A 27,257-nucleotide genomic window follows, 5' to 3' on the forward strand; every position below is an offset into this window, starting at 1 on the left:
AATAAAAAATGTTTTGCACAACATGTAAAGCGCGATACTACTTTATCATGACAGGTAGGAAAGCAGACAATCTTCTAAAAATATATTCTTAAAATGAAAGATCACAATGGGACGGTGCAGTCAACCATGCGGGATCACTATTCGGAATTATAAGGAGCCCATCATACCGACGCTGGGACTCAAGATGAACACCTTGAGAGATTCCATTTTCTCTGGCCTTGATCACGAGTTAACTTCTTCGTTACAGGCCCCCCTAACTGAGAAGGAGGTGCACTGTGCAAGGTAACAGAGCCCCGAGCCCTGACAACATCACTACTGCTTCTACAAAGCATCCTAGGCAATGCTAGTCTATCCATCGATTTAAATTTTGAATTTAATCCAGCAAATAGGCCAGTGTCAGACAGTATCATGGAATCAACATTATCATTATTACTGAAACCTATCAGAGACCCCTAAAGAGAAGGTATGTATCAACCCACAGAGCTAATAAATTGCAACACAGAGTTTTTACAAGTGTTCTTACAGTGTAGTTGGCAAACATTTGGCAGAGTTTCATCTTTGTATGCCAATCTGGTGTTATTAAAGGACATCTGGCTGGGTATATGATCCAGATTGAATTAAATGTATCCAACAGTGCCATATGTGACGATACTTAGATGATCTGCTTTCCCCTACTCCCTTTAAGTGCACTAGTCAGGATTCCATGGAATGTTTACTTATATCTACTTTAGGTTCCAGAACTATCAGTTAGCTTCAATTGCCTCTGGCCAATAAACTGGCCAGCCTCCTCATTATAGCTTGGCTTATTAAAGTCTTACATTTCAACTTGAAAACACAAACGTCTTATTTCATGTGATGGCGATGAGGAAAGCTGCATCACACAACGCTCCTCCACTATACTTTCTTCTGGAAGGGATAATCATTCCTGTCTGTGTAGTTACAGAGGTACTCTGCCACTGGAATGCTGGGCCGTAGGGGAGGAACAAAGAACCCCCCTCATCGAAGACTGGTCCATGATGTACGTTTTTGAGGACTAGGCAATCCAATCGAGCACGTAACATCAGTTTGGGGCTGAGCACGATGAAGAAGTGTCAGAGCACTGCAGGGAAACTCCCTGTACTTGTAATGTATGGCACAACATGACTCATGCATTACCATTGTAGCACCTTTACCTCACCACTCCATTGGGGCAGTTGCCTTTGCAGTATTTGTAGGATGGGTTTGAAGGAGAGATTGTGCGTGTTCAGGTTGAACCCTCCTAGCACAATTGGGCTTATTCTGTTCAAGATGTTAAGAAGATGGAAACCCAGCACACAGTTACGTTCTGGACCGATGCAGTCAACCAAGAAACCAGGCCCACAGATGGGGAAATGAGGAATTTTCAAACGGTGGTATTTGTGAAAAGAAATAAAAGAAATAAAGAGAAATGGGAGTATGGAGGAAGGCTTAGAGGAAAGATCGCTATGTACAGATGATTTGGAGATTTAGTAGAGTATCAAGGATTAGTAAGAATTTTGTAATACAATTAGTGACGTTTGTAAAATAGTTACTTCAGAACTTATGGAGCATTTCTTATTTGGACGCACCACATTTTATGTTATGTTACGTTAAAGGGTTTTATATAGGCTCACCCGTTAGGTTTTTGGTGCTGATTAACAGAAACAATGCACTACAGGAAAGTATTTAGTCATACACTTGTCTACAGAACCAGGTCTTCAAGAGTTTCCGGAAACTCATATGGTTGGGTGTAAATCTCAACTCAGGGGGAAGGGAGTTCCAGATGCGTGGGGCAAGAACAGAAAATCTGGAACCTCCCAATCTCATCTTTTTAAATGAGAGGGTTGCGAGGAGGTCCTTGTGAGTAGACCTTAAGATGCGATTAGGGGTGTATTTTTGATTCTTGATTAAATGAAAGCAGGACTTATGGTGTGAAGAGATTTAAAAGTGATATAGCCCACTTTCAAAATGGAACGCTGTTCCAGCTGAAGCCAGTGAAGCTTTCTCAAAAGAGGGGTGACATGGCACTGCCTAGGCTGTTGAAAAATAAGCCCGGCAGCCTGGTTTTGAACAAATTGAAGCCTATGGTTCAAGCCTTTAGGGAGGCCAATCTATATCTTTATTTCATGCAGAGTAAGCTTTCAATAGAGCCTGGTATTTCAGCAGAATATAGATCTGAACCAAATGTGTATGCCTACAATGAACATTATTATGAATTACAACTTTATCATGGATGCTGTATGTTGCTTAGACCTTGCCTATCAGAATTTTTGCATAATTTCTGAAAAGTATCCAGAGCAAAGTATTAGCATTCATCTAGTCTAACAGGTCCTCATGTAACCAGTTCAGTTTTCTATAAACAAACCCACGAAGGATTATTAGGGTTCCATAATACAGTGGGATATTCCTAGCCACCTAATTGAAAACAGCCCTGGTGCGGTCAAATAAACATGATTTGGAATCTTTGTTCACACTTGAACAAAAGCATCCGCTATGTCTTTTTGTAACCATCTTTGGATGACTTTAAGACAGTACAAGACAGACCACAGTACAATCTTCGTGGCTGACTCTCACTTAAAGGTAATTTTCCCAAGCCTAGAGTTACTGGTGTTCACAGCGGAGGGTTCCCCCACATAAGAAGGGATTTTTGGTGAGCCGGTTTGGAGATCTCGACAGACGTAGGATATGTACAGTTGAGAGTTGCTTTGACAGATGGACTTTTTTTTTACTGAGGAGACCACCGCAAATTATTCTATGGGTTGAAACATCAACACTGGAGTGAGGATTGTCCAATATGGAATAATTAACTTTTCTTGAATTTGTGTTGGGGATGAAGGGAATGGGTGGGGCAGATAATTTCTGGTGGGACTGCGGTGAACCAGCTACTATGTTTCACATGTGGTGTACCCAATAAAACAGATGTAATATAATGTGTATTTATATACCTGATGGTTCACTAGTGTTCTTGTTTCGTAATGTGGATAAAGACAATATGTACTCGTCATATATACTGTAGGCAAGTCAATGCTCCAGCGGCTTCAGGTAGGCTGCCCGACTATCGCTGAGAAGTGGGAGGCCACCAGCCATCCTTTCCTTTGGGTTTGATGGTCCAAAGTTTTGAATGTTTATGCCCTAGAATAGCTCGCTGTCAAGGTGCAGAAAAAATAGAGCAAATTTGATGAACTGTGGAGTCCTTTCAGAACATATGGTGAAAGAGCTGTTGCAAAAGGTGTGTTCCGTCATCCGACAAGAGTGCTGTCAGTTGCAAATGTTTGAACCACTAACCCTCTGTGATTTAGTTATATTTCTGTGTACATTTGAGCACTGACGGTATGATATTGATTGCATGTCAATAATGGCCATTGGGTTAGTGTTGTATGCCCAGTTCCCAGAGTACACACTGTCTACATTATTTGCATAACATGCTTGCTTTTTTGTTGGACCAACAAAACCTAAAAAGAATATTTATGAAAGTTTTTGCTATAACTGGATCCACTAAAGAGGCATGTGATGAGTTGGGGTGCCCTGGTGTGTTTGTGCCTATATTTCTCCAATTTATGGATGATCTTGCAGTCATCAGGGCAGCTATATCAGGAAAGGTTGAAAGTCTGGGCAAAATGCAGGGGAAGGCTCAATAAGGTGTTGAAAGTAGTGGGTGCATTAAGAAGACCATGAGGGACCTGTGCTTGGACACTGAAGGATGACGATTCGAATAGGAGGAGGGCACCTGACTCTATCTAAAATTTCCGCCAGCAAGTCCATAGACAGATTAAAAAAACGTTGCAGCTCCATTCAGACTTTGATGTTGAAACCCAGTCTCAAACTGAGCCCAATAAAGGGCAAGTAATTACTGTTTCTTAGAGCAACGAACAAGTTAATACCGGCTCTTTGAGATGAAGTTAGACAGATTCACTTGCCCGCTTACATCAAAAACCAAATCACAAAGCTTTATCATGGACATCATCTTCAAGATTCACAATTCTAAAATAGAGCTAGTACACCTGTACGGAAGCAAACCACACCTTCTTGGTACCAAATTTCAGGCTACTGTTCAAACTCTGTCCCTCTTCCAGACTCTCGACTGGCCACAAGGAAAACCTCCTACCTGCTGCTGAGTAGTTCATCAACAAATGGAAATGTACAATCAGCACCTTACGCCAACAAACATACACTGACCGCCCCCCTATGACAGCATCTTATGTAAAGACTAGCTCAATTAAGAGATGCAAAAAGAGAAAAATAAACGGAAGCCAAGCTTTCTAAAGGAAGTAATCTAGTGCCCAGTTTGGTGCTTAACCCGTGCATGTCAGAACAGAGTTCTTGAGCTCTTCTCCTACCATCGACAGGCAACGTACAAGCTCCTCCAGCATTATCTTTGAAATTGAGGAGAACTCTGCATCCCAACAAACTGTATTTATTTATTTATTTTATTTATTTTCAGTGTTTTATAGAGCGCGAACTTGTCCCGTAAGGGTATCAGAGCACTTTACAGGATATACAGAGGTGTACAAAGTCGGTAAAAAATTAAAGGCCCCGTAGATTCTCTGCGGGGAGAGTTGGTGATCTGGGGAAGAAGCGATAGTCTTAGAAACATCAGATTTGAGGTCAGGCATAGTCTTAGAAACATCATATTTGAGGTCAGGCATGGCAGGCATTAACTCATGAGGAAGGTTTTGGCCTCCTTCTTGAAACGTGCCAGGGAGGGGATTCTTCGAATGGCGGGTGGGAAAGAGTTCCAGATTCTGGGTGCTGCCCGGTGAATGCCCTATTTTCTGAAAAAATGCGGGTTGGAGAACGAGGTTTCTGGCGGACCGGGAGTTCCTGCTTCCTCCAAATACCACTAGTTTTTGTCTATAACAAAAAGGAGCTCAGAGGGAAAGAAAAGGACAGTGTTGCCCTCCACTCAAAAACCATCAACAATCAATAAACACTGTCCTTTGGGCGCAAAGAATATGTCAGTGTATTTTGTAACCGGCTTGTCACATATTCATGATCTCTGTTACACTCCCCTATTCACTATCTTCTCTATGGGGATATTTAATGCAATTCGTCCGCTCTTTTTATAATGAAGTAAAAACCAAAACCGTATTGGCCAACAACTCCTGACAATCACATAGAACAAAAACTGTCTGAAACCTTAATCAATACAGTGAATCTACCCAATAGGATTAACAGAAGACAGATTTCTGCAGAAAAAATGTGTAATGAACCGAATGACACCTCACGGGAACACCCCCCTCTTGGCGACTGGTATATATAATCACCAGATTGAGCCCCCTTTCTCATCACTGGTCGTCATTCAGTTCAAAAGAAAATAGAAAAAATATATAGGAAAAAAATGTCCAAACCAACCAAATAGTTAAAAGGAAAGTGGTAGCAGATTAAATCTGCTAGTGACAAATGAATGTGCTTAAAATCAACAGGCACACCTCTCCGCACTTTTTTTATTTCTAGATACTAGGTGTGAACTATTGAATTAAAAAGGCTGGTAGCTACCATCGCATACTATTACCTATCCTCCAGATACCACTCGTTTTTGTGCCAATTAAGCAGGGGAGTTTGAGTAAAGAGCCTTCTGTGTGATGCATGCTGGTTTCAGCTGAATTCTGGCATCTAGGGTGAGCCACTTCAGTGCTTTCATATGTGGAGAGATGTGGTCGAATTTCCTGGTGCCGGTGAGTATTCTGGCGGGCGCATTGAGGCAAGCTTTTAAGGGTGCTAGGGAGATCTTGGGTAGACCAGTGAGGGTGGAGCAACCATATTCTAGTCTGGAGATGACTAGTGCTTGAACTGCCATTTGTATGTCCGGGCCTCAATGAAAGGTTTCAGCTTCCAAAGGTAGCTCAAGTGGAATCTAGCTGCTTTAGCTATGCAGTTGATGTGGTCCCGCAAGTTCAAGTTACAGTCTAGGATTATGTCCAGGGATTTGGCAGAGTCCACAATGGTCGGCGGGCAGTTTAGGGCTGTGATGGCCTTAATCCACATCTGAATCTCGGGTAGCCGTTGGACAGCCAGTTTCAGGGTCTTGTTCAGGGTGAGGATCTCCTCAAGCGAAGAGATATTGATGTATATTTAGGTATCATCCACGTACATGTGGAAGGAAATGTTGGCGGTACGAAGAACTTCGGTGAGTGGCTCTAGGTAAAGATTAAAGAGGGTAAGGTATGGGGAGAGGGTTGAGCTTTGGGGGACTCCAACCGTGACAGGGGTGGGAGCTGATAGGTTGCCGTTGATGAGGAATCTCTGGGTTCGATTAGGGAGGAAGCACCTGAAGCATTCTAGGACCGCACCATCCAGCCCCATCCTGAGATTGAGGCGTTCGCAAAGTTTATCCTGGTTGACCGTGTCGAAGGCGGAGGATAGATCTAAGAGAATTAGAAGGCAGGTTGTGCCTTTGTCTAGGGCTTGGAGGGCATCGTCCACGATGTGGAGCATAGTAGTTTCAGTGCTATGCCCCGGTCTGAACCCAGATTGGCAGTCATCATGTAGGTGGAAGTTATTGATGTGCTGACTTAGTTGTTGCTGTACACGTTTCTCGAGTACTTTGGCTAGTAGCGGGATATTGGAGATGGGTCTGAAATTGTCGGGGGAGGTTGGATCCAGAGATGTTTTTTTTAAATAGGGAGGACCTGGCCGGCTTTCAAGGGGTCCTGAATCGATCCCTGATGTAGAGAGGCGTTTATTATTGCAGTCCAGCAAAAAACAATGGATTGGGAGGCAGCAGTGAGGCAGTTGGAGGGAAGCGGTCATTAAAGTGATTGTTAGATTTTAGGGTAGAGAGGATTTTGCAGATGGAGTCTTCGTCATAATATTTGAGGTCAGACCAACGGGCTTGGTTTTTAGGAGAGGCCAGAGAGGGTGGAGCAGAGAAAGGGGGCAGGTTCGAAAGGGGTTGCGGGTAGGAGGTGGTACTGAGTTCAATTCCTAAAGCTGTGGTTTTATCAGCGAAGTAAAGCGCGGGCACACTGTGGCATTTTGTTTAAGTATTACTGTTAATCGGAGCCCGTGAAGGGGCTCTGATTATCAGCAATATTTAAACAAAAGGCCACAGTCTGCCACGCTCCCACACAGTCACAAGCACCACAATCCCCACCAGCCCCCCCGCCTCCTTACCTGAACTCCTCACGCCCGCTCCGCCGTCACCACACAGAAAAGTGCCTCATGATCGCGCCGCTCGCTTTTTAAAAGCGGCGGGCGGCGCGACTCTCTAGCGACGTCCTGTGTGCGCGCTCCACGCTAGGTGGTGCGCGCTGACATCAGGGGAGGTGCGCGCGCGCGGCCTAGAGGGAACGGTGGTCTGGGGTGGTGGTGGCCGGGGTCTGGACGGACAGGGCTACTGGCGCAAGGTTGCTTTTCATCACACTTCTGTTAAGGAGGGTAGGTGGCCTGTTGTAGTTAATGGTGACCGCGCTGATGGGGTGACCCGGGCTCGTGTCTTGCGGATAAGGGATGGCTTGGGCAGAGTTGTGGTATCGGAGGATGGCTTGAATTTAGTTTCCCGTAAGGTCTAGGGGGTTAGAAGTGGCAGTGGAAGAGGTGTAGGAGAGTGCAAGAGCACAGGATTCATCCTCAGAGAGGTGGAAGGTTGTTTGTGAGGGCGAAGATGTCTCAGAGGTAGCGGGAGTGGGTGCTTCGGAGGCTCAGTGATCGTGGGGGGGAGGTATGAGGTGACTTGAGGTTAGCAAGGGAGTGCTTGGCCAGGTCAAGGAGGTTCATGAGGTCCTGAATGGAGCTGGGGATGCTCTGGGTTAGTTTTGTCGCTCTGGAGTGAAGAGTTTCGAGATCAATATGATCTGGGGTGCTAGCGGGCAAGGGGGCAAAGGTTCAGGAGCAGGAGCAGTCCAGGCTTCTTGTAAAGGTGGAAGGGGAGATAGGTTGAGTTGAACAGACTCCAGGGCCTTTGGAATATCTAGCTCACAAATTTGGTGGATAGCAGGTGGGGAGGAGGTTGGAGGTCTGGCGGCTCCGCTGGAGTTGCCAGTGGGCGAGCTATAACGGTACTGTAACAAGTCATTCGCTACCCTACTAAAACGTTTAAAGCTCCATTCATTCCAAGCTAGCCCTGAACTCAAAGTCTCTTTACAAGCATACATTTACAACATATCTCCAAGGCAAAAGAGAGATGTTACCTCACAAGTGGAAGAATACTTGGTTTCACCTCCTCAACTATTTCCATCTGGGATTCTGTCTTGGTCATAGACCTTGAACTATCCTTAGTAGCATCAAAGAAAGGCATTTTAGCAGCAGACACCAGAAGACAAATATTGTTCAACCTGCTGTACATGTCGGATGTCTCCAACATGGTGGGTTATATTGCCTTTTTCTGCTGTATTGATTGAACCCAGCAAATGTAAGAGCAGCTAATTAGATAATTCCATCTGAGAGGTGCTTCATTATATATATAAAAAAAGAAAATACCACAAAAAGAGAAACGGATTGAAGAAAAGTGCTTGCAGTTTCAGATGCTTACATCCTTGCCTGATTATCTCTTTACTTCACTCCTACTACTCCTGCATGGCTATCGGCCACTTGCCTCCCTCCCTCTCACATGTATTTTAATTGAATTGGGTCCTGAATCTTTCTTCACTACTACCCCTACCCGCTTTACTTTCCAACTGCTCTTTTCTCACCTTTGACTTCTCACAGCTATTACCTTCCCCTGATTTCAGCCACACAAAAATCAGCCTCTTTGTGCATTCATATCCCATTCTGGAACCCATTCCATTATTTTATTTGATCTATTTCTTACAAGTGTTTCCGGTTATTTGCATATATACTTTTCAATTTCTTTCCCATACTGTGTATGCTATTTAGACAGTTCTCATTGAGGTCGCCTCACTTTCTATTTTAAATTAGTGTTTTTCTTGTAAAGCACATTAACGACTTTGGGCCGTGTTGGCACTACATACAACAATAACTATAAGAATCAGATCTTTGAAGCTTCTCTTGGACTACTGAGGCCCTGACGCTCAGTGCAAATAGATAATTTGTCCTACGTGTAAGCTTCACCAACTACCTTAAATTGCTCAGGTTCTATTCAATCTGACACGATCCTCGTGGTTGGTACTACACTTCCATCTGCAGTTTGACACTATTTTTTGACAATTGTCTCACCAGGGTATCCATAATTGCATTCCATTTTGGATGTTATTAACAAAATATGCTTTTTTCTGTGTCTAAAGGGAAGAATGATCTTTTCGGAGCTAAGAAAGTCTCCGTACATGTCCCATTGTTTTTCCCAAAATTGCCTAAACTTTGTCTTCATGATATTACATATTTATTTGAATTTAATTGTCTGGAGAATAATAGGTGTATGTCTATATTGTGTTCACATATATTGCATACTTAATTCTGCCTGCTCCTCACTTTATAAGGACGTTTTTTCCATATGTTAAACAGACATCAGAGAGCAATTGTTCCTAATTTGCACCAACCGGACTCACCCTGCTTTTGTAGGAAACCAGACACCCTGAATGAGCTTTGACCACAAACCACCCAAAGAAATGTTTAGAAATATTCCAATACATCTAATCAGTGGTTAATTTGTAAAAAACGTAAGTGTTGGGGCTCACGTCGGGAGGCAGCCTGCACCTGCCGTCTTCAGAGCAGGTTCAATTACATGAAAGTGGGAAGATGATGTGGCCTAATGGCCGAAACTGCCGACTTCGGAGCTGGAGAACCAGGTTCAAGTCTCGGCTTTGGCTCAACATCCTGTTATTCTGGGCAAATGACTTAATGTGCCTACCATAAATGAATGCGCCCTTAGCTGGTGCTCATGAAAAGCACTGGCGTTGATGATTAAGTGATGGTGCTGAGTACCGGGAGCTACAGGCTCAAATTAAACACTGTATCTAATGTCTCAGAACATGCCAGGAAAATGCAATTATCATATTGCAATTAATAATTGATGCTCAATATTCTACTCCTTGCGATTATCAGAGTATAAGGCATGGACGGTCCCCATGACTCACACTTCAGAATGTTTTGAACTCTACCTGTGAATGAGAAATGGTGGCATGCCTACCTGCGGTCTCTTTACGATGAAGGAAGGGCACCTTGCGCATCATGGCAATCCGTGTCTTCTCCAGGCCGTCCTTAGTGTTGCTCCTTGCCGCTTTCATCAGTTGTGTCATCTGAGCATGGGGGGGTGGGGAGAGAAGAAAAGATCCCATACACAACATGAGAAAGCGGGCAAAACAATAAGCATCTCGCCCAAAACGAAAAACACACGCAAAACAAGACACGCTGGCTAGACTGGCCACAGAAGAAGTTCTGCCACCATGACCCAACCCTAATGCATGCCCAGTTGAGTCAAGGACACAGAAATTCCAAGAGGACCATTAAGTGCTCAGGACACATCTGACGCATTAGAAAGCAGATATAAAAAGGTGGTGAACTACTAAAAGAGGATATTTTGATTCCTCTCAGAAACAAAGCAAAGGTACGGTGGTTGATTTATTTTTCCCATTGGCCATGCAGCTCAAGTAACTTTAAAGGCTGCTCCCCTTAAGTTTGCCCGCCACATACAACTGCCAGACTTCTCATTGACTAGCTTCATTTGTAATACCTATTAAAGCAGATATTGTGGCAGCTTTAGGTTACACTAGGTACAGACCAAAGTAGAAGAATAAAGTCTACTTTCAGTGTACTTAAGAGAGGATCAAGCAAATGTGTTGAGCTGTCATGATTAATTTTCTCTCCAGAATGTATCCAGTCCATATTTTTTTCTTCATTCTTTGGTTGACCCCGCTCTGTTTTGGACTGTTCCTATTTGAAAGATATGCAAAGCAGACTTTTGTCTGCAAAAATAAAACCTTGTATTGTCCCAATATATTCTTTGGTCTCGAATACAAGTGGCCAAGATATGTAAATGGGGCAGTCAACTGCAATTACTGTGTTCATCGTTAGTTCGGGGCACGTCGGAACACAGCAGATCCATTTAGTTTCTCTAAGAGGTGAAAGCAGCCAGGATGTATGTCTGAAACGCTCGAAGAAAATTAGAAATTGCCAAATTCCCTTGGAAATTCCTAATTTGATCCTCATTGTCCCACTTGCAGTTTCCCAGGAACGTTTTCCCCTGGAGCTGCCAGTACCCTGGTTATTAGTTACTCAGGTGAAGTCACCAGGTGGGCTACCGGCGCACTCAAAATAATGCCCAGTACTGGCTCTGGCACAGGTCACACTTTACCCAGTCACTGTGATTTCACAGGCCAGCCAAAGTCAATCAGCTGGCAAAAAGTCAGAATTCTGCCTATGAAAATCTGTTTTGGGTATTATGGCTCATTTGCTAACTTTGATGTTATGTTACATTTATAAAGAGATTTACACCGCCATATTGTTCTCTCGAAGTACTGGAGAGACGATTACCCCAAAAAATGGAAAGGAGGAACCTGGCGAGAACAGATCCCAACATAGTAGGAATAGCTGCAGTGAGGATGGAACCTTGTGGCTGTAGTGTCCTTCCACGTAAGCCGGCTTAATCCCAACAACTGTTTGACTACAGGACTCCTTGATCCCCAGTTCAATTATTATGTTTGCTTGTTTTTAGGCTTACATCCTAAGTTCATCAATGTTCTGCTATCGAAAGTCTCGCAATGCATTGTGGGAGGTAGGTTTTATGCATATTTGGCAAAGGGAGACCAGCATTCTACTTGTTTGAATGACGATCTGTAAGGGTGAAGGGGGCACACTTACTTTGAGCGATATCTTCTATAGAAGAAGATGTTTCTAAAAATGAAAAATCTAGAAATAAAAAAATTAACGGCAAACAATCTGAAAAAAAAACAGTTATGAAATGAAGAACGAGCAAGAGAGAGCAATTCAGATTTTACAGCAGCACAACGTTTAAGAAGAGCTCAGGAGAAGCTTACATTAAATAAAATATAGGAGCAAATGCAAGATTTGGCACAGTGGGGATCATAATGGTGGGTATTTTTTGCAACGATTAGAGCCTCTAAGCAGAAGATATGCATAAAAGAGAAACAGAGACATCTAAAACGCACAGGGGAAGACTCTTGGAAAAGCTGAGCTGAAGAAGCACCGGGCAGAAGCTAGAGAATTTGGATTACCACAAAAATCACTGACGAGACTCTAGCAAATTCCCACATTGGAAATGCTCGAGAGTGCCTGGATGTAGCCACGGACAAATCCTCAAATCAGATCACCTAACGACAAATGGGTTGAGCATCACAGCTTCAGAAGTGGTCGTGGCATCCTCCACTGCATGGGAAAGCCTCATGTAAAGTCCAAGCAAGCTCAGACCAGAGGTCAAGGTATATAAATTCTCAAATGTGTAACACAAGAGCATGGGAATGGACATGTTCTGTCCTAGATAAAGCCTGCTCAGCAGCACACATGAAAGCACCAGCCACCCACTGTGAAGAAATGCGTTATCCAACCAGGCTGCAATCAGCAAACGTAATCCCCAGAGGTAAAGGAGAAAAGGTTCCATGAGCTTCCAACTTTTCCTTGAGCCGGATCAAACGATTCATGATGAAGCTCTCTATAGAACAAAGCATTTAGGATTCCCATAGGGGAACAACATTTCTCTGCCCAAATTTAGAATTTTCAACCGCAAACAGAATGTGAGTCACTATAGGCAAAAGTTTATATTCCCGAATAAATTAGTTAGATTCCAACTACTTGCATGAATCTCGGACAGGTGACCTCCATAAATTCAACATCATAAAATCAGGTTCAAACCTTCACTGTAAACTTCATCTGCATATGGAGGCTGGAGTCCAACTAGGTTCCGAATGTGTCCACCTCTAACACAGGAACAACGCCTGCATGTTGCAGCAACAGCCAACATGACCTGCAATTGCACAACTCCAACGTAAATCCCAGATAAGACTCATTAGTTAACCAGAAGTTGACAGTCATGGCTTCTGCCTGCATCCTGGTCCGACTTTCAGCATCTCCACGTTGACTTGATCAGGAGTCAGGCAGATCCTCACCCCCGTTGCCTCCAGCCGTCCGAGACCAACACCCGAGAATCTGATATACACAAGATATATATATAGATGTGTGTGCTCCATCAGAATAAGGAACAGAAAGTGAACCCAAGTGCTGGGAGAGGGCATTTTAAGCCTAGTTACAGCAAAATACTGCAAAAAGGAAACAAAACCAGAATCAAAGAAGGGAAGAAGTGTGCCGGAAAGGGCAGCTTCAGCTGTTGCAAAATTGGCAGGTTACCAGTTAAGTTTGGTCTGGAGAAAAAAAAATCACAGATTCGGAAATCCCAAGTGACTAAAAGGGCACTGGCCATATCGGGAAAGGGGCTACTCGGCTTCAGCAAGAACTACAAAGATTGCTAGATTGGAATACAATAAACAATCTGAGTAGGACCAAGAAATATTTTAAGGAGGTTCATAGAAATAAAATTATAGCTGTAATATTTAAAAAAAATGTTTTGTTACAGCACAAGTTCCTGTATTTTGTGGGGTTTTATGGCGCTATAAGCAACAGTTGATGTAAGGTATTGTATTGTAATTATATCTTGTAGAGTACTTGCGACCCTTGACAATGCATCGAAGCAAGTTACAACCCAGGTTAGTGGTAAAAGCCAGTGGTTAACTGGTTATTGGTTTCAGTTCTGGGAAACCATTTAATGGATTTACTTCCGTTTCTTTTTTGGTAAATTCAATTAATATGAGTTTGATGAAATCATTTGGGGATCTCTGGCATCATCCAATGACTGGTGGGATGAAAGGAGGGCCTGAAGGGATACAGTATTATTGGTTTAAGGAAAGGAGAGGTTGTGGTCTATGGAACGCGTTGGAAGCAGTTCACAGAGATACATAATTGAAAACAAAGACAAAGGAGCCTGTGGCAGTGTAGAATAAGCACAGGGAGAATAGGGCTTATAGAGGATGGTGGGCACACGAGGGATCGTTCGATAGTAGGAAAGGAGCGAAAGAGAGGGATAGTTCATAGTTGTAAACCAACGTCAATTCTCCATGTGGGGTTATAGCAAATAAAGGGAGGATTTTTGTCGAAACTGCACTCCCTGCATTTTTTGCCTTGGAGCCAATATTTGCACTATATGCTTTCATAAGCACTAAAAGTGGCCTAGGGTCTATCTGCCGATAAGTTTGATTTTTTTCTTCCATAAAGAGTTTGTCAAGTTCGATCGAACTTCTGTCAAGAGTACATAACGGCCGGGTTTCACTGTTTGAATCCTATCTTCATGAAGATGGTGCCTCAGGTTGCCAATGATGGTTAGGTTGGGAATAACCAGTTCTTAACTATTCATTTGAATTCCTAGTGATTGTCAGGGTCTCTTATGTTTTTCAGGAAGGGAGTACCATAGTCTGGCATCCTGTAGGGAGAGTGTGTGCCGTCAACTGATTATTGTAAGGGGGAATGGTATCTAAGAGCTAGCCTGCAACATCAGCTCCTAGGTTGAGAGTATTTGTTGATTTTCATGTGAAGGAATTATATACGAGTTACTATTACACTATCATGTTGTTGAAGATATCAGGTCACTGTTTGTCATCATAAGCCCCATATTTCACTGCCACCACTCACAGACGGAAGAGGCCCAATAGCACATTCACAGAATGATGTTGCACACTGAATATAATCATTTTTCGGAGTTCAGCATTGCAGGTTCTAGACTTCCCTTGCTACCATTCTTTCTGTCTTCTTATTGCTATCTAGGCTTAATCCAGGTTGTGAGTGCCATGTCTGCTTTGCAGCTACCGCTGTATCTTTTCTTATCCACAGTGGCCATGCTGTTAGGAATAACAAGACCCACTAGGTACAGCAACCTTCACATCTCCCAAGGTGTTCAAGCCGACATGTAGTTAATTTCTTGTTACCAATTATTGCTGCACCGTCTGCCTTAACCCCTTTCCTAGCCGCTCCCTCTGTTGCAGCCAAGAGGAGAGCCTTTTAGGACCTTCAACTGGCCGAGCTCCTGGCCTTTTAGGCCAATTCAGAAGTTGCCGACCAATACCGTGAGTGCAATTTAGCTTCTTTTTGCTCAGCTGGACCAACGTCCAGCACAGACGGGTTTCTTGACGCCAAAGTGCCCCTATCCCACTCCTTGGGTGAAGGGAGCCTAACTGTTGAGGACCACAGCCTGTACCCTACTGCTGGTTAGGGTCAGCCTCCTAACATTGACATTGTTCAGGAAGAAGATAAAAACCTGGCAATTTAACATCTAAGTCTCCACTCTCTGACCTCCTCTGATAGTGCCAAGAAACCTCTGGTAATCGCACGCTTTAAAGATTTCATAAAATAACATAAGGGCAGGCTGTGAGGTCGGTCTGGCAAGGCCTTCTCCACTGTGACTGCAGAAAGTCTGCCATATTAATGGCCGATTATAGACAGGAATAGAGCTGCCCAGTGACGACCAGACACAAGTTGCAGTTTCCTCGACACAATGGGTGAGGAGTCAAACAAGAGATTTCCACTGCAACAGGAGGACGAAAAATAAATCACTGCAGCACCTCAGGGGGAGGGAAGAGGCGCTCCTTACGTCAGCACGGGACAGCCCCCCCCATTCAGTCACTTTGACCGCCTATAGAGAGAAGAAGCATTTTAACACCTTCCTTTCAGCTCTGGGGTCTCTCCAGACACCCAGACCATCAGGGCAACCGAGAAGTTTTTATGGATTTTGAGATAAATAAACACAATATATATTATCTAACTGTTATAGATATATATATAGATATAGATATAGATATATGGGTGTATAGATATATATATATCAAAACAAACTCCTTATCAGTCCCAAGAATGAGGAGATGCATTCCTCGAACAGTAGCAATCTTCTTAAATAAATTCAAAACATGGAACAGTGTGCACCTCCCCGTCGCGTTTCGATTCATTCATCTTGTTCACGGGTACATGCGGCTAATTATTCACGTGACTACTATGTTTTTCACACTTGAATTTATTCAAATCATTGGCACCCATGAGCTTCCACAATCAAATCATCCAGAGTGCATTCTGGACATAGTAGGTTCACTCAATACTTTCCAGCCCTTCAATGGGCTTTCACACATAGTCCATGTTAAAATATAGAAATCTGTGATGCATCATCTCTTGTAAACCAATTCAAACATTTTGACACTGAATACGGAAATTACGCGCGAAGACAGCTCGATTCCACTGATTACCGCAAGCAATAGATGTGGTGGCCGACATTGGCCTGAATCACTTCTGACGAATCCCATTGAAATTGTTGGATTGACAACCATCATCTTTAAAAAGACAACCAATAAATTCCATGAATTGGTTTACAACAGACGATACATCACAGATAGGAATCCATCGTATGTGACCAAGCCCTGAAGAAGTCCCAAGACGGGACGAAACACGTTGGCTACTCTTGGAAGGCTTTGAACAGAATGAAGAATTTGAAAAATTTAAAATACGTCTCCATGAAACCATTTGTGACTTATCTAAATGTGAAAGACTAATCTTGAAGCAAAATTCAAATTGGATGTAGTGGGTGCTGATCATCCTGTTGCTCATATATATATATATACATGTACTGCAATCCTCCACACTCTCGAGACCTCCTCTCGGCGAAAAGAGAGAGTAACGGACACCCAAGGGTATATTGGCAAGATGTTTTATTTATCCACTCCACACTCTGTATGTAGATATATATACATATATTGTGAATGTTGTTAATGCTTCATACACAAAGTGGTGACGTCTTCGGGTCTGGACGTAGGGAGCAAGTTAGTTCTGCTATGATGCTACGTCACCAGCAGATTCTCACTGCAATTTTGCAGCGAATGAAAGGCCAAATGAAAATGTAAATTAAACAGCAAGAGAGGAACCAGTCATTTTCATTTCAAAGCAAATTGTCGTGTATTTCGGTTCAATCGCAGGACACCAGTTCTTAAAATGAACGTCCACATGTAGGGTTGCATTTAAAATGATTTTGCAGGCCCAGTTTGGATAAAACAGAAATACTTTCTTTCTGAAACGAGTGAAATTACTTTTCGTACAAGCCATTATTCAAAACAGTGTGCTACTGTTACCATGCTAGAAATAACGGCTCCTTTAACAGCTTAACGACAAACAATCTAAAACTGTAAAGGTCTAGTCACACTACCGGGAGCGCTGACAGGTTGTAAAATATTCAACTGATAAAGTCAAAGTGCGGATTTTTAACAAGCTAAAGAACAAGTGAGTCGTCTCTCAAGCTTGATGGTAATATGTGGCTGTTTGTTTCCAGTACTTCCGGGTGCCAGTAGTCACAGGTGACAACACCGGCACTCGTTCTGAGTGACATTGACTTCGGTTTCATCACCAGACTGTGACCCAGAACAAGAGAAAAGGAGCAAGAAACGGGAAATAAGAAAACAGTGTCAAAGAAATAAAGTAAGGACGAAAAACCTCCCAGAGTGAGAAAGAAACAGGAAGTGTCTGGAGGAAGAAGAAAGAGGCATGAAGAGGGGACCATGACTAAGCAGGCTTTGTAGCTGGCTGCACAGGGGACGGACTCACAGAAAAACTCTGGGACCCTGCACACGAATGTGTAGAAGAAATCATGTAAGGCATGCTATATGTATGTTCACTATGAAAGTATATATTAATATGCTGTTTGCAGTATGCTTTATCTTGTTTGGGCCCACTCCGATCAAGCTTCCAGATTTTTGGATGTTAACCCTTTCAAGGTGTTGAGACAAATATATATTTTAATTTAATGGCACAAAGTGACCCACGGTGTATACATACAAGCCCCTTGGACAAAAAAGAACCTAACTTCCATAATGAACTCCCCAAGAATCCACAACGTGAAGGAAACTTAACAAATGCCTTGACACAGCATATACACAAAGGGGTAAATGCCTCATACATGAGTAGGCAAGGGCCATATGTTCTCTCCATGCATAGTTGTGTGCTTTTTAGGTCTCGCCTAAACCACGCATGCGCTGTATCTTCGAGACATTTTGTTCTGTCAGTGGGCTTGGAGCCCACTCATTACTTACCAGTGGTTTGCTTCACTCATTTCCTTGCGATTTATTGGCCAGATGCACCAGGCTTCCCTCCTTTTCCGTGTGTTTGTCGCTTGCCTGGAGCATGGATGCATTACTTGTGTCCCTCCACCGCTTTTTGTTTTAGGCACAATTTTTTTCTTTCGGTTTCAGTACTCTATCAGAGGGTGCCATATTTATCTGACTGTCTTGTTGTGTACTTCTCCCCCCTCAGTGCCCCTCCCTTTCTCTTCCCTCACTCTTCAGTGTTGCTTGCCCCCACCAGCCCTCACTGCGTTGGGTGTCCTGTTGCTGCTTTCCCCCACCCACTCACTCTTCCTCTATCATTTGGTTGTTGTCCGTCCCCACCACCTCTTTCAGTAAAAGGCTGCATCCATCCTTTTGTTGTTGCCCGTTGCAGCTCTCACAACCAACGGGGCAGGTACAAACTAGGTTCTCAAAAAGCTAGTCTACTTAGATAATATTCAACTTTAGTTTCTCTGGAATTAAAACCTTTGGTCTGCGGTAGTCACATCCCCTAGCAGTGAGTGCTTCCTTTCTGGTAAGAGGCAGCGCTTATTTCATCTGGTAGGCTAGCCCCCTGTCCACTCTCCTCACCTTCATGAAGCTGATGAGGGTAGAGCTGCCTTAAATGTCCAGAAGTTAAATCAAGGCCCCCAGCAGGCAACTGCACAGGATGCGGTGCCATCTCCCGAAGGAGAAACAGAGGCCGTGAGGCAGTCAAAGCACAGCAGTCCAGCGTCAACCCACTACTGCAAAGATAATAACTCAAAGTTATTATCATTGCATTTGTTCCTGCTGCACAACTTTGCTGGGAGGGTGGGTTGCTCTGGGAGGAGTGGTTTGCCCACTCCAAGTGCGCAATGACTGTTTGGCCGGCCCTCTCGGGCAGTATTAAACAGTCATTGCGTACTTTGCATGTTCTACATGCTGCATTACAGCCTGCGTGGTGAACATGCCCAGGCCCCATTCCCTGGCTGAACGTGATCCACGGCACTCAGACCAATTACAAAGCTGTATTGCAGCGTTGTAGCTTAGGGGAGGGATTCTGTCTGCTTCCTGTTCCGGCCCCAGAGAGGAGAGACTGAGACAATGTGCGGGAGAGTGGCGAGAAGGTAAGTTTATTTACATCACCATCCCCCTCTGCCCCGCTACTCTCGATCCATGCCAGCCGCTATTGCAGCAGTCAGCGTCGGGGCTCCGCCTTCTCTCCCACCCGAGCGGCCTTCGCAAGAGAACTCTAAGCACTCTTCCTGTGTTGCTGGATAAGGGTGTTTCAGGCAAATGTTGTACTCAGCTTATGCAAATGACACTTCTAAAGTGTTAGAAAAACTCACCTAGCCTGCATTCATGTTTATGTTTATGTTTTGGCAATTCGCATAGCGCGCAAATACCCTGGGGTGTCTCGGCGCTTTTGGATTGAACCCAGAAAGAAAAAAATGCAGAAGCAGGTTGTTATTGGCTGAAAAGCCAGGTTTTTAATTGTTTCCTGAAGGTGATGAGTGTGAGACTGGTTTTGATGAGGAGAGGGAGGGAATTCCAAAGCCTGGCTGTGGAGACTAGGAAGCGCCGGTCTCCCCAAGAAGCTTTCTTGGTCCGTTGGACAGGTAGTAGATGAGCTGTGGAGGAGCGTAGTGGTCTGTTGGGTGTGTATAGGGAAAAGGCTTGTTTTAGAAACTGTGGTCCGGAATTATTTATCGCTTTGTACACGATACATAGAGCTTTGAATTTGGTCCGGCTTCTGATAGGCAGCCAATGGAGTTGGCGAATGGCAGGTGAAATGTGTCTGAATTTGGGGATGCCGAGTAGAATTCTGGCTGCTGAATTTTGAACCAACTGAAGCTTGCCAAGGACTTTTTCTTGGGCATTGAGCAGGAGTGCATTGCAGTAGTCAGTTTTGGAAAAGATTAGTGTGGTGACAAGTGTTTTGCCGGCTGAGAGGGGAAGATAAGGTAATAGTTTCTTATTTTTCCTGAGGATATAGAAGGAGGAACAGATTATAGCATTTGCATGGTGGGTGAAGGAGAGCTTGTCGTCGAACAGGACCCCCAGATTTCTGACCTTGCTGACAGGTTTTGGAGGCGGACCCAGCTCATGGGGCCACCAGGTGGGGGACCACCCTGGGATGAGGTTGCCAAAAGTAATTACCTCTGTATTATCAGAGTTTAGTTTTAAGCAGTTGCTCAACATCCAGGAGCTGATGGCTGGCATTCCCTCCTGGAATTTGGCCGCAACTGCTTCCCCATCATTATGGACTGCTAGCACCAGCTGAGTGTCGTCAGCATAGGAAGTTAGACTCATCCTGTGTGTTTTGATTACCCTCGCTAAGTCCAAAACATTGATGTTAAATAAGGATGTTAAATAATGTTTATTTCTGAATTATAAGTTTGACTTTATGTAGAAAGTATCAATCCTGAGCAGGAGAGTTCAGTTCAATGTCCAGTGACACACTTTCCAGAAACCCTGTTTGCTAGACAAACGGATACCATTGCAATGCAATACTAGTCCAAGGTGGCCAGCGCCTTGCCTTCAATCAAGCTATGCTCCATGTGTTGGGGTTGAGTCATGATTAACACAAGGGCAGGGAAGAAGCTTAATGCACACGCCTTCTTGTTCCTTACCTCCACCCCACCGACTGCCAAAGCGAATAGGTGAGACCTATAGGCTTTGGCAATGCTTGTTCTCTGCACTCTCGTCAGAGTGCATAGAAAAAAGAGAAGGGGAGAGAACAGGTTTGTTTGAGACTTGTATGTTAACTGACTACAGCCTAAGAACAACGATACCCATAGCTACGTTGAGGGCTAGGGGGGACAGCCAAGAGATCATCGGATTACCTTAGGACCCCTAAGTCATTCCCCAGATGATAGTGGGGAAAGAGAAAGAGTGACTGATTGATCTCCACCCAGACTTCACCGCCTTTATAAACCATGGTAGGGAAGAAAGCAAAACAGGTGCAGGTGGTGCGCCCATCCAGAAAAAATACCTTACATCTGAAGAGAAAACACTTCTCGACTCTGTCAGTGTACAACATACTGCCCCAGAGGGTAAAACCGATGTTGCAGAACATTTTAACATATATGTTGAGAAGAATGGAGTGGGTGGTGGCCTCAATGGACAAACAAAGTACCAAGACGGAGCACATGCAGCAAACTATTGAGAAGGCCCTAGAGGATTATTCTGCAGTAGAGAATCCTGTGAGGATAAATGACACAATGGAGAATGCAAGACAATTTAAGGATTAAAGAATCCCCTAGAGCCTCCTGCAGAAGCTGCCCAAGCTAAAATGGAGAATGTGCTGAGATCTTTGTGGAACAGATGCAGGGGAGGCCCCTTCATATGCCGGATGTACAGGATACACAAGTGATGCCTTGAGTTGGCTGATTCAAATGGGAGACCACTTGATGGCCATACTGTGATCCTTTGAATGACCTATACATAAATTCATAAGTATTAAGTTAGGCAGTCAAACAGGAAGACAATGTCACATCAAGTCACTCCAACCCTCGCAAACCCTCAAGCATACATCACACACGAATCCCACCCATACTTCAGTCACACAAACATGCAATATACTCTTAAAACCTCCAGTCTCTTTTCTGGTATATTTTCCAGTATGACGTGGAATTGGGTGCTGTGTGCCTGCATTTGGAAGTTGATTTGGTACAGCTCAAAAAGGTACATTTGGAGGATTACACCGATATTCAACAACAGGCAGTAAAGAATGTGCAGTAGGATGGCACACGTAATACAATCTAGATTAGTTGAGTATGACTGTTGAGTAGTTCAATGAGATGGTACAGAAAGGATCAAGTCCGCCCCATTAAAGTACCCACATATGCTTTGATCCACTGTCATGAACTACTGAGGGTTAAGTAGTATAAAGGCTGATACTTTTACTTTCTTTCAGAAATTGGAGGTGCTCATCTCTGCATTGATTTGTGTGGATTCCGTTTAGCTTCATAGGTCCAAACCTTGAATGACTATCACGAAGGAGAATGTTCAGTTTCATTTATTCTTGAAGGTGCCTGATTACCGCCTTTTAGATTAATTTGTTTGGGTAGGTGTGGTATATTGTGATTAGTGTATCATTCCTGGTCACTGTGGAATATGATGACTGTTCTACGTGCTCAGACTACGGGAGAGCCAGCCGAAGGTGGAGACTACACTGTGAACATCTACTGCTTCTTGTGGAGCACCATTACATCTGCAGTTCCACAACAAAGAAAGCTACGTAATACTTGGAATGTGCCTTTCACTTTCATGTAAACCCGAGAAGTCACTTTAGGACTGCCCATATTTTGGAAATGAGGATGGTGTTGTACTACATCTACCTACATGTTAGTTTGGAGCTTCAAGGGATATGGTACATGTGTTACCAAGGAAGAGTGAAGGAAGTGTTCCTATGATGCATCTCAGGTGCCCTTCATCAATCGTGGAGCAGAAGTTAAGCATCTGTGTGGTGATACCATGGGTCTGTCTTCTAAGACATCCCTTCTGCACCTCTCTGGAGAAGTTTGCTGATGGTGATGGTGGACGTAGAACACGGCCTTCCGAGGTTCTACATGGTTATCCCAGACAGGTGTCACTGTATAAACTCAGCACTGACCTGAGCAGTGAGAAACTGTTGCAGGGCCTTAGTATGTCCTGGTTAGTGGCCTGCTTCTCTCCTGCTTGGGAGTGGTTTTCTGTGGACACAACAACTGTGTTTGTGAGATAGGTGTATTGACCTATTTCTGCATCTGAGTGGCCAGATGAGGGAGAATGGCTTATTTTGAGTCAGGCAGATGTCGAGGGTGCAAATTATAATTGTATTATTATGATATTAACATTTTGACTGTGCACCTTTAAAGTAGATTTCATCCTTGTAGGAGATTTAATATCAAGTTATCTTAAGGTTTCCTCATAGCCTCCCCATTAGTTTTCGCTCTAGGAGATCTATCTGCCCTTTGGGTACGCCCAGAATTTTCCTTCATCTCCCTTTTGAACCTTGAATGAGGACTGGGGGCTTTGTTTCTTTTTGAACAACTCTCCATTTCAGTTAAAATTACAATCCTCACTGCGAAAAAGGGCATCTTTTAAGTTAAATAGGAATTGTGATTTTTGTGAGTTTTCCCCAAAAGGAAGTTTTAAAGGGAGCTACAATGTTGACGTTAAAGTCTGAAAAAATGAAGTTGTCAACGTGTTATTTAGAAAAATCAATCTAAATGAAGCCATGCTGTGTGGAAGTTGAACTAGAAGACCATCCCTTCATGTCCTGGATGCAAGTGAATTATTCGTTGCTGAGGCAGGGTGAGATGTGGGCAACATGCTACTCAGCTTCCAGCTCTATGCACACTGGCCAGCTCAGCCCGCACTTTAATATGGTGCATGCCTATACTCTGGCATGTCGGTGCAAGGATATGAAAAGGTCTCAAATGGGGGATACGAAGGTACAGAGCGCGTCAGTAGCAGGTAGACTGTCAGTAGCTGTCATTGAGCCATGAGATGAGATGCATGAAATTTGATGATACCAAGGAAAATCTCATGATATACCACAAAACCTACACTGTGAAAGTGTAGAGGGGGCACAATACCAAATAAAATCAATTCTAGTTAGACTAAAGGCTTTTAATTTCTCACTAATCCATGGTTAGCTTTTCCCCTTAAATGACAAACTGCAACAAACATGCTTGAGTTAGTTTACATTCTTTTTAGATGAAGAGCTTGTGTATTTGCTAAGAGTACCTGCATGGCTGACAACTGCTTCCGGGGCTTATTTGCCCATTTACTACGTGATCACCAGAAAATCACAATACTCATCAGGCAACCAGTGCCCAGCAGCCTGTAAAGTAAAGGATGCTGTGGAGAAGATCCCTGCGGTCTCTCTGGAAGAGACTCCTCAAAGGTCTGATTTAGTTGATTAAGGCACCAATCAGAAAAAAGAGAAGACCCCACAGGGACATCAACAGCTGTGTATGCCATACATCATAACTATGTGGCACAGTGATTGGGCCACATTCGCATAATTACAACAGTTGTTTAAAATCAGCTGGTTGTACCCCCTACTAAACCCGAAGTATTAGCAGTTCCAGTCTTTGCTGCAAGATGAAATGAACCCAGCTCAGACAGACTGATGGAGGTCCTCCTTAGCTAACTAACGGAGTTAAGAGTAATCCCACAGACTCTGGACGTGTACAAAATCTATTTTTAAGAGATTTACCCATGACTGCCCTATGCCCCACTCAGACAGCCCAACCAAGGACTGATTGATTGATTGAATAGAGATTTGTAAAGTGCTACTTTGCCCAAAGGCGTCAAGGCGCAGAGGATGGAATAAAGCCAGGTACAAATATAAAGACACAGGGTGTAGAGGCCTAGGAGTAGGCTTCAGTAAAGAGTAGAGTTTTAAGGCCCTTTCGGAAGAGCAGAAGAGATTCCTGGCCCCTGAGTTCCGAAGGGAGCTCGTTCCAGAGTCTAGGGGCCAGAGAGGAGAAGGCCTTACCTCCCCATCTCGCTTTAGCGACTCGGGGGATGGTCAACAAATTCTGTCTGGCAGAGCGCAAGGCTCTGCCGGGGACATAGGTCGACACTAAGGTCCTGATGCCTTCAGCTCCCGTACCATGAAGCGCCTTGTGAGTAATGGTTAGAATTTTGAATTTTATCCTGGCATGAACCGGGAGCCAGTGAAGATTTCTCCTAATCCTGGTACCTGAAGAGCGTCTGGGGGCATTTACAACAAATCTCGCTGCAGCGTTCTGGACAACCTGCAAACGATGGAGTAATTTATTACCTATGCCAAGATATAAGGCATTGCAGTAGTCCAGTCGCGCGGATAGGAGGGCAAATGCAACGAGTTTCCGGGCATCAGGAGAGAGATAGTGGGTAAGTTTTCTTAATACCCTTAAAACCCCGCAGCAGGATGAGACCGTTCTATTTACTTGCCTCTCAAAAGCAAGTGCGGTGTCAAATATGACTCCCAGGTTACGGGCGACAGATGAAGGCTGGGGACAAGTTCCCAGTGTTTGGGGCCACCAATCATCTGACCAAATCTCCTTATTTCCACCAAAGACCAGGATCTCCGTCTTTTCTCCATTTAATTTAAGGAAGTTCAATGCCATCCAGCCTGCCACTGCTTCCATACAGTTTCGAAATTTTAGGGCCGTGGTCTCGACGGATTGGGACAGGGAGACCATGATCTGGGTGTCATCGGCGTACGAGAGTACTTCCAGTCCAAAAGTTCTAACCAGCCTAGCAAGAGGGGCCACATAAACGTTGAAGAGTGTAGGGCTCAAAGCGGAGCCCTGAGGGACCCCACACTGTAGAGGCATGGCATTGGAAAGGAAGTCACCCAGTTTGACCCTCTGCTCCCGATAGTTAAGGAAAGAGGTGAGGAGGCTCAGAGCCAAACCCTTCACTCCCATCTCACTGAGGCGGGAGGCCAGAATGGTAGGGGACAGGGTGTCGAATGCTGCTGTAAGGTCGAGTAGGATCAGAAGAGTCGTCTGACCACTATCGACCTTAGCGCGGATGTTGTTGACCACCACTGTAAGGGCTGACTCGGTGCTATGCGACTTTCGGAAACCATGCTGAGATGGATCAAGCAGGCAGGTCTTATCCAGAAAGGCGCTAAGATGGAAATTTAGATGAGCCTCCAACATCTTAGCAGGAGCGGGAAGGAGGGAAATGGGACGAAAGTTCTTAAGAATCCCAGGATCCAAGGAGGCCTTTTTTAGGAGGGGCTTTACGATGGCAGTCTTCCAGGAAACTGGAAACTCACCACTGGAGATGGCTCTATTCATAACTTCCAAAAAAGGGGGAAGTAAAGTGTCCCTGCAGTTTTTTAGAATTTTGAGAGGGCAGGGATCAAGGGGAGATCCTGACTTAGTCGAGTCTAGGAGTTTATCCAAGGTCTCAATCGTGAGGAGGGGAAAATTGGAGTATATGTCATTGGGAGCTGATGTGTAGTCAAGGCTGAGAAGGGGAACATGAGTGAGGTTATGAGTCTGGAGAGCTGTGTAAATATCCAGAATTTTAGTGTGGAAGAAGGTGGAGATCTGATCACAGAGTTCTTGAGAGGGAACTATGGGATCAGGGTGTTGAACAGGAGATAAGGTATCTACCACCTTAAAGAGATCACCAGGGGAAGTGAGGGATGAGGTAAGTTTGGAAAAGTAAGATTGCTTTTCGGTTAACACGGCCGCTTTGTAGCTCTTTAGGAGATTTTTATGCTTGATCCGAAAGTCGGCATCAGGCTGAGCTCTCCAAAGCCTTTCTTGCCTCCTACACTCCTGTCTCTGAAGTCTAAGAGCTTCTGAATACCAGGGCGCTGACGGGCGTTTCCTAGCACAATAGTGAGATTTAAGCGGGGCTAGGGTGTCCATAGCCCTAGAGATAGTGCTTGTAAGCTCACGGGCAGTGATATCAATATCCTGAGAGGGGGAGCCTTAAAGCTGGCGATAAAAGGGCCAAGTGATTCATTGGACAGGCCCCTATAATTCCTCTTTAGAACCCAACAGTTCAAGTTCATGGGAGAGGCAGGAAGAGAACCTGAGACAAATTCCAGGGGGACTGCCTTGTGATCCGACCAGGAGAGGGGCAAAGGGGAACCAATCTCTAACCTGGGATCATTGGTGAACACCCCGTCTAAGATGTGGCCAGCAGAGTGGGTAGGGGATAGCACTTTTTGGGAAAGGCTGAGAGAATCAAGTGAGTCCACCAGTGACATCGTATCGGCCGAGTTGAGATTTTCTAGATGGAAATTGAAATCTCCAAGAATAGTGAGGGAAGGCCTATTGATGAATGGTTCAATTACTTCAAGTAGATCGGCGACAAACGGGGACCTAGAGCCTGGGGGTCTATAAGTAAGAATACCGGTAAAGTTTTCCTTCGGGGAGGAACTGAGAGAGAAAAAGAGGGCCTGAAAGGATTTCTGGGGAGACAAGAGGTGCTCCATACGACAGGTAAAAGAGTTCTTATATACAATGCCTATTCCACCCCCTCTACGGTCCTTTCTATCCTGTCTCACCATGGCATAGCCATCGGGGAGGGCATTAATCAGGTCGGGGCCAGCTGAGTCCGAGCCCCATGTTTCGGTGACAAAGATCCAGAAAGGTTTTCTGTCCGAGAAAAAATCTCGGAAAGCAAAATTGTTGCTGACCAAGGAACGAGCGTTAATAAGGAAACCCACTTCTTTAGATGAGGGAAGAGGGTCCTGTTTCACCTCAGTCCTAGATGACTTAGCGGCGTAAGCATTATTTGACAGACTAGGGTTGGTCATGCAACTACAAATAGAACCATGAAGCAATTGCTCAGGAAGCA

The 27,257-nt window shown here is 44.3% G+C and overlaps 1 protein-coding gene across 4 annotated transcripts in view; it reads right to left on the reverse strand.

The window, feature by feature from the left end:
- Positions 1 to 27,257, reverse strand: part of ARHGEF10L (Rho guanine nucleotide exchange factor 10 like) — a 640,241-nt gene that overhangs the window by 251,872 nt on the left and 361,112 nt on the right. For 3 of the 4 annotated variants that reach the window (XM_078643336.1, XM_078643335.1, XM_078643337.1), the window contains exon 8: positions 10,022 to 10,130. In XM_078643336.1, coding sequence (XP_078499462.1) covers positions 10,022 to 10,130 — 109 coding nt within the window. Of the gene's footprint in view, positions 1 to 10,021; positions 10,131 to 12,699; positions 12,988 to 27,257 lie in introns of those variants that run through there. The other variant, XM_078643338.1, reaches the window with a different exon arrangement.

The sequence above is a fragment of the Lissotriton helveticus genome, chromosome 5_1 (genome assembly GCF_964261635.1).
Source record: "Lissotriton helveticus chromosome 5_1, aLisHel1.1, whole genome shotgun sequence".
In the NCBI taxonomy this organism is placed as follows: domain Eukaryota; kingdom Metazoa; phylum Chordata; class Amphibia; order Caudata; family Salamandridae; genus Lissotriton; species Lissotriton helveticus.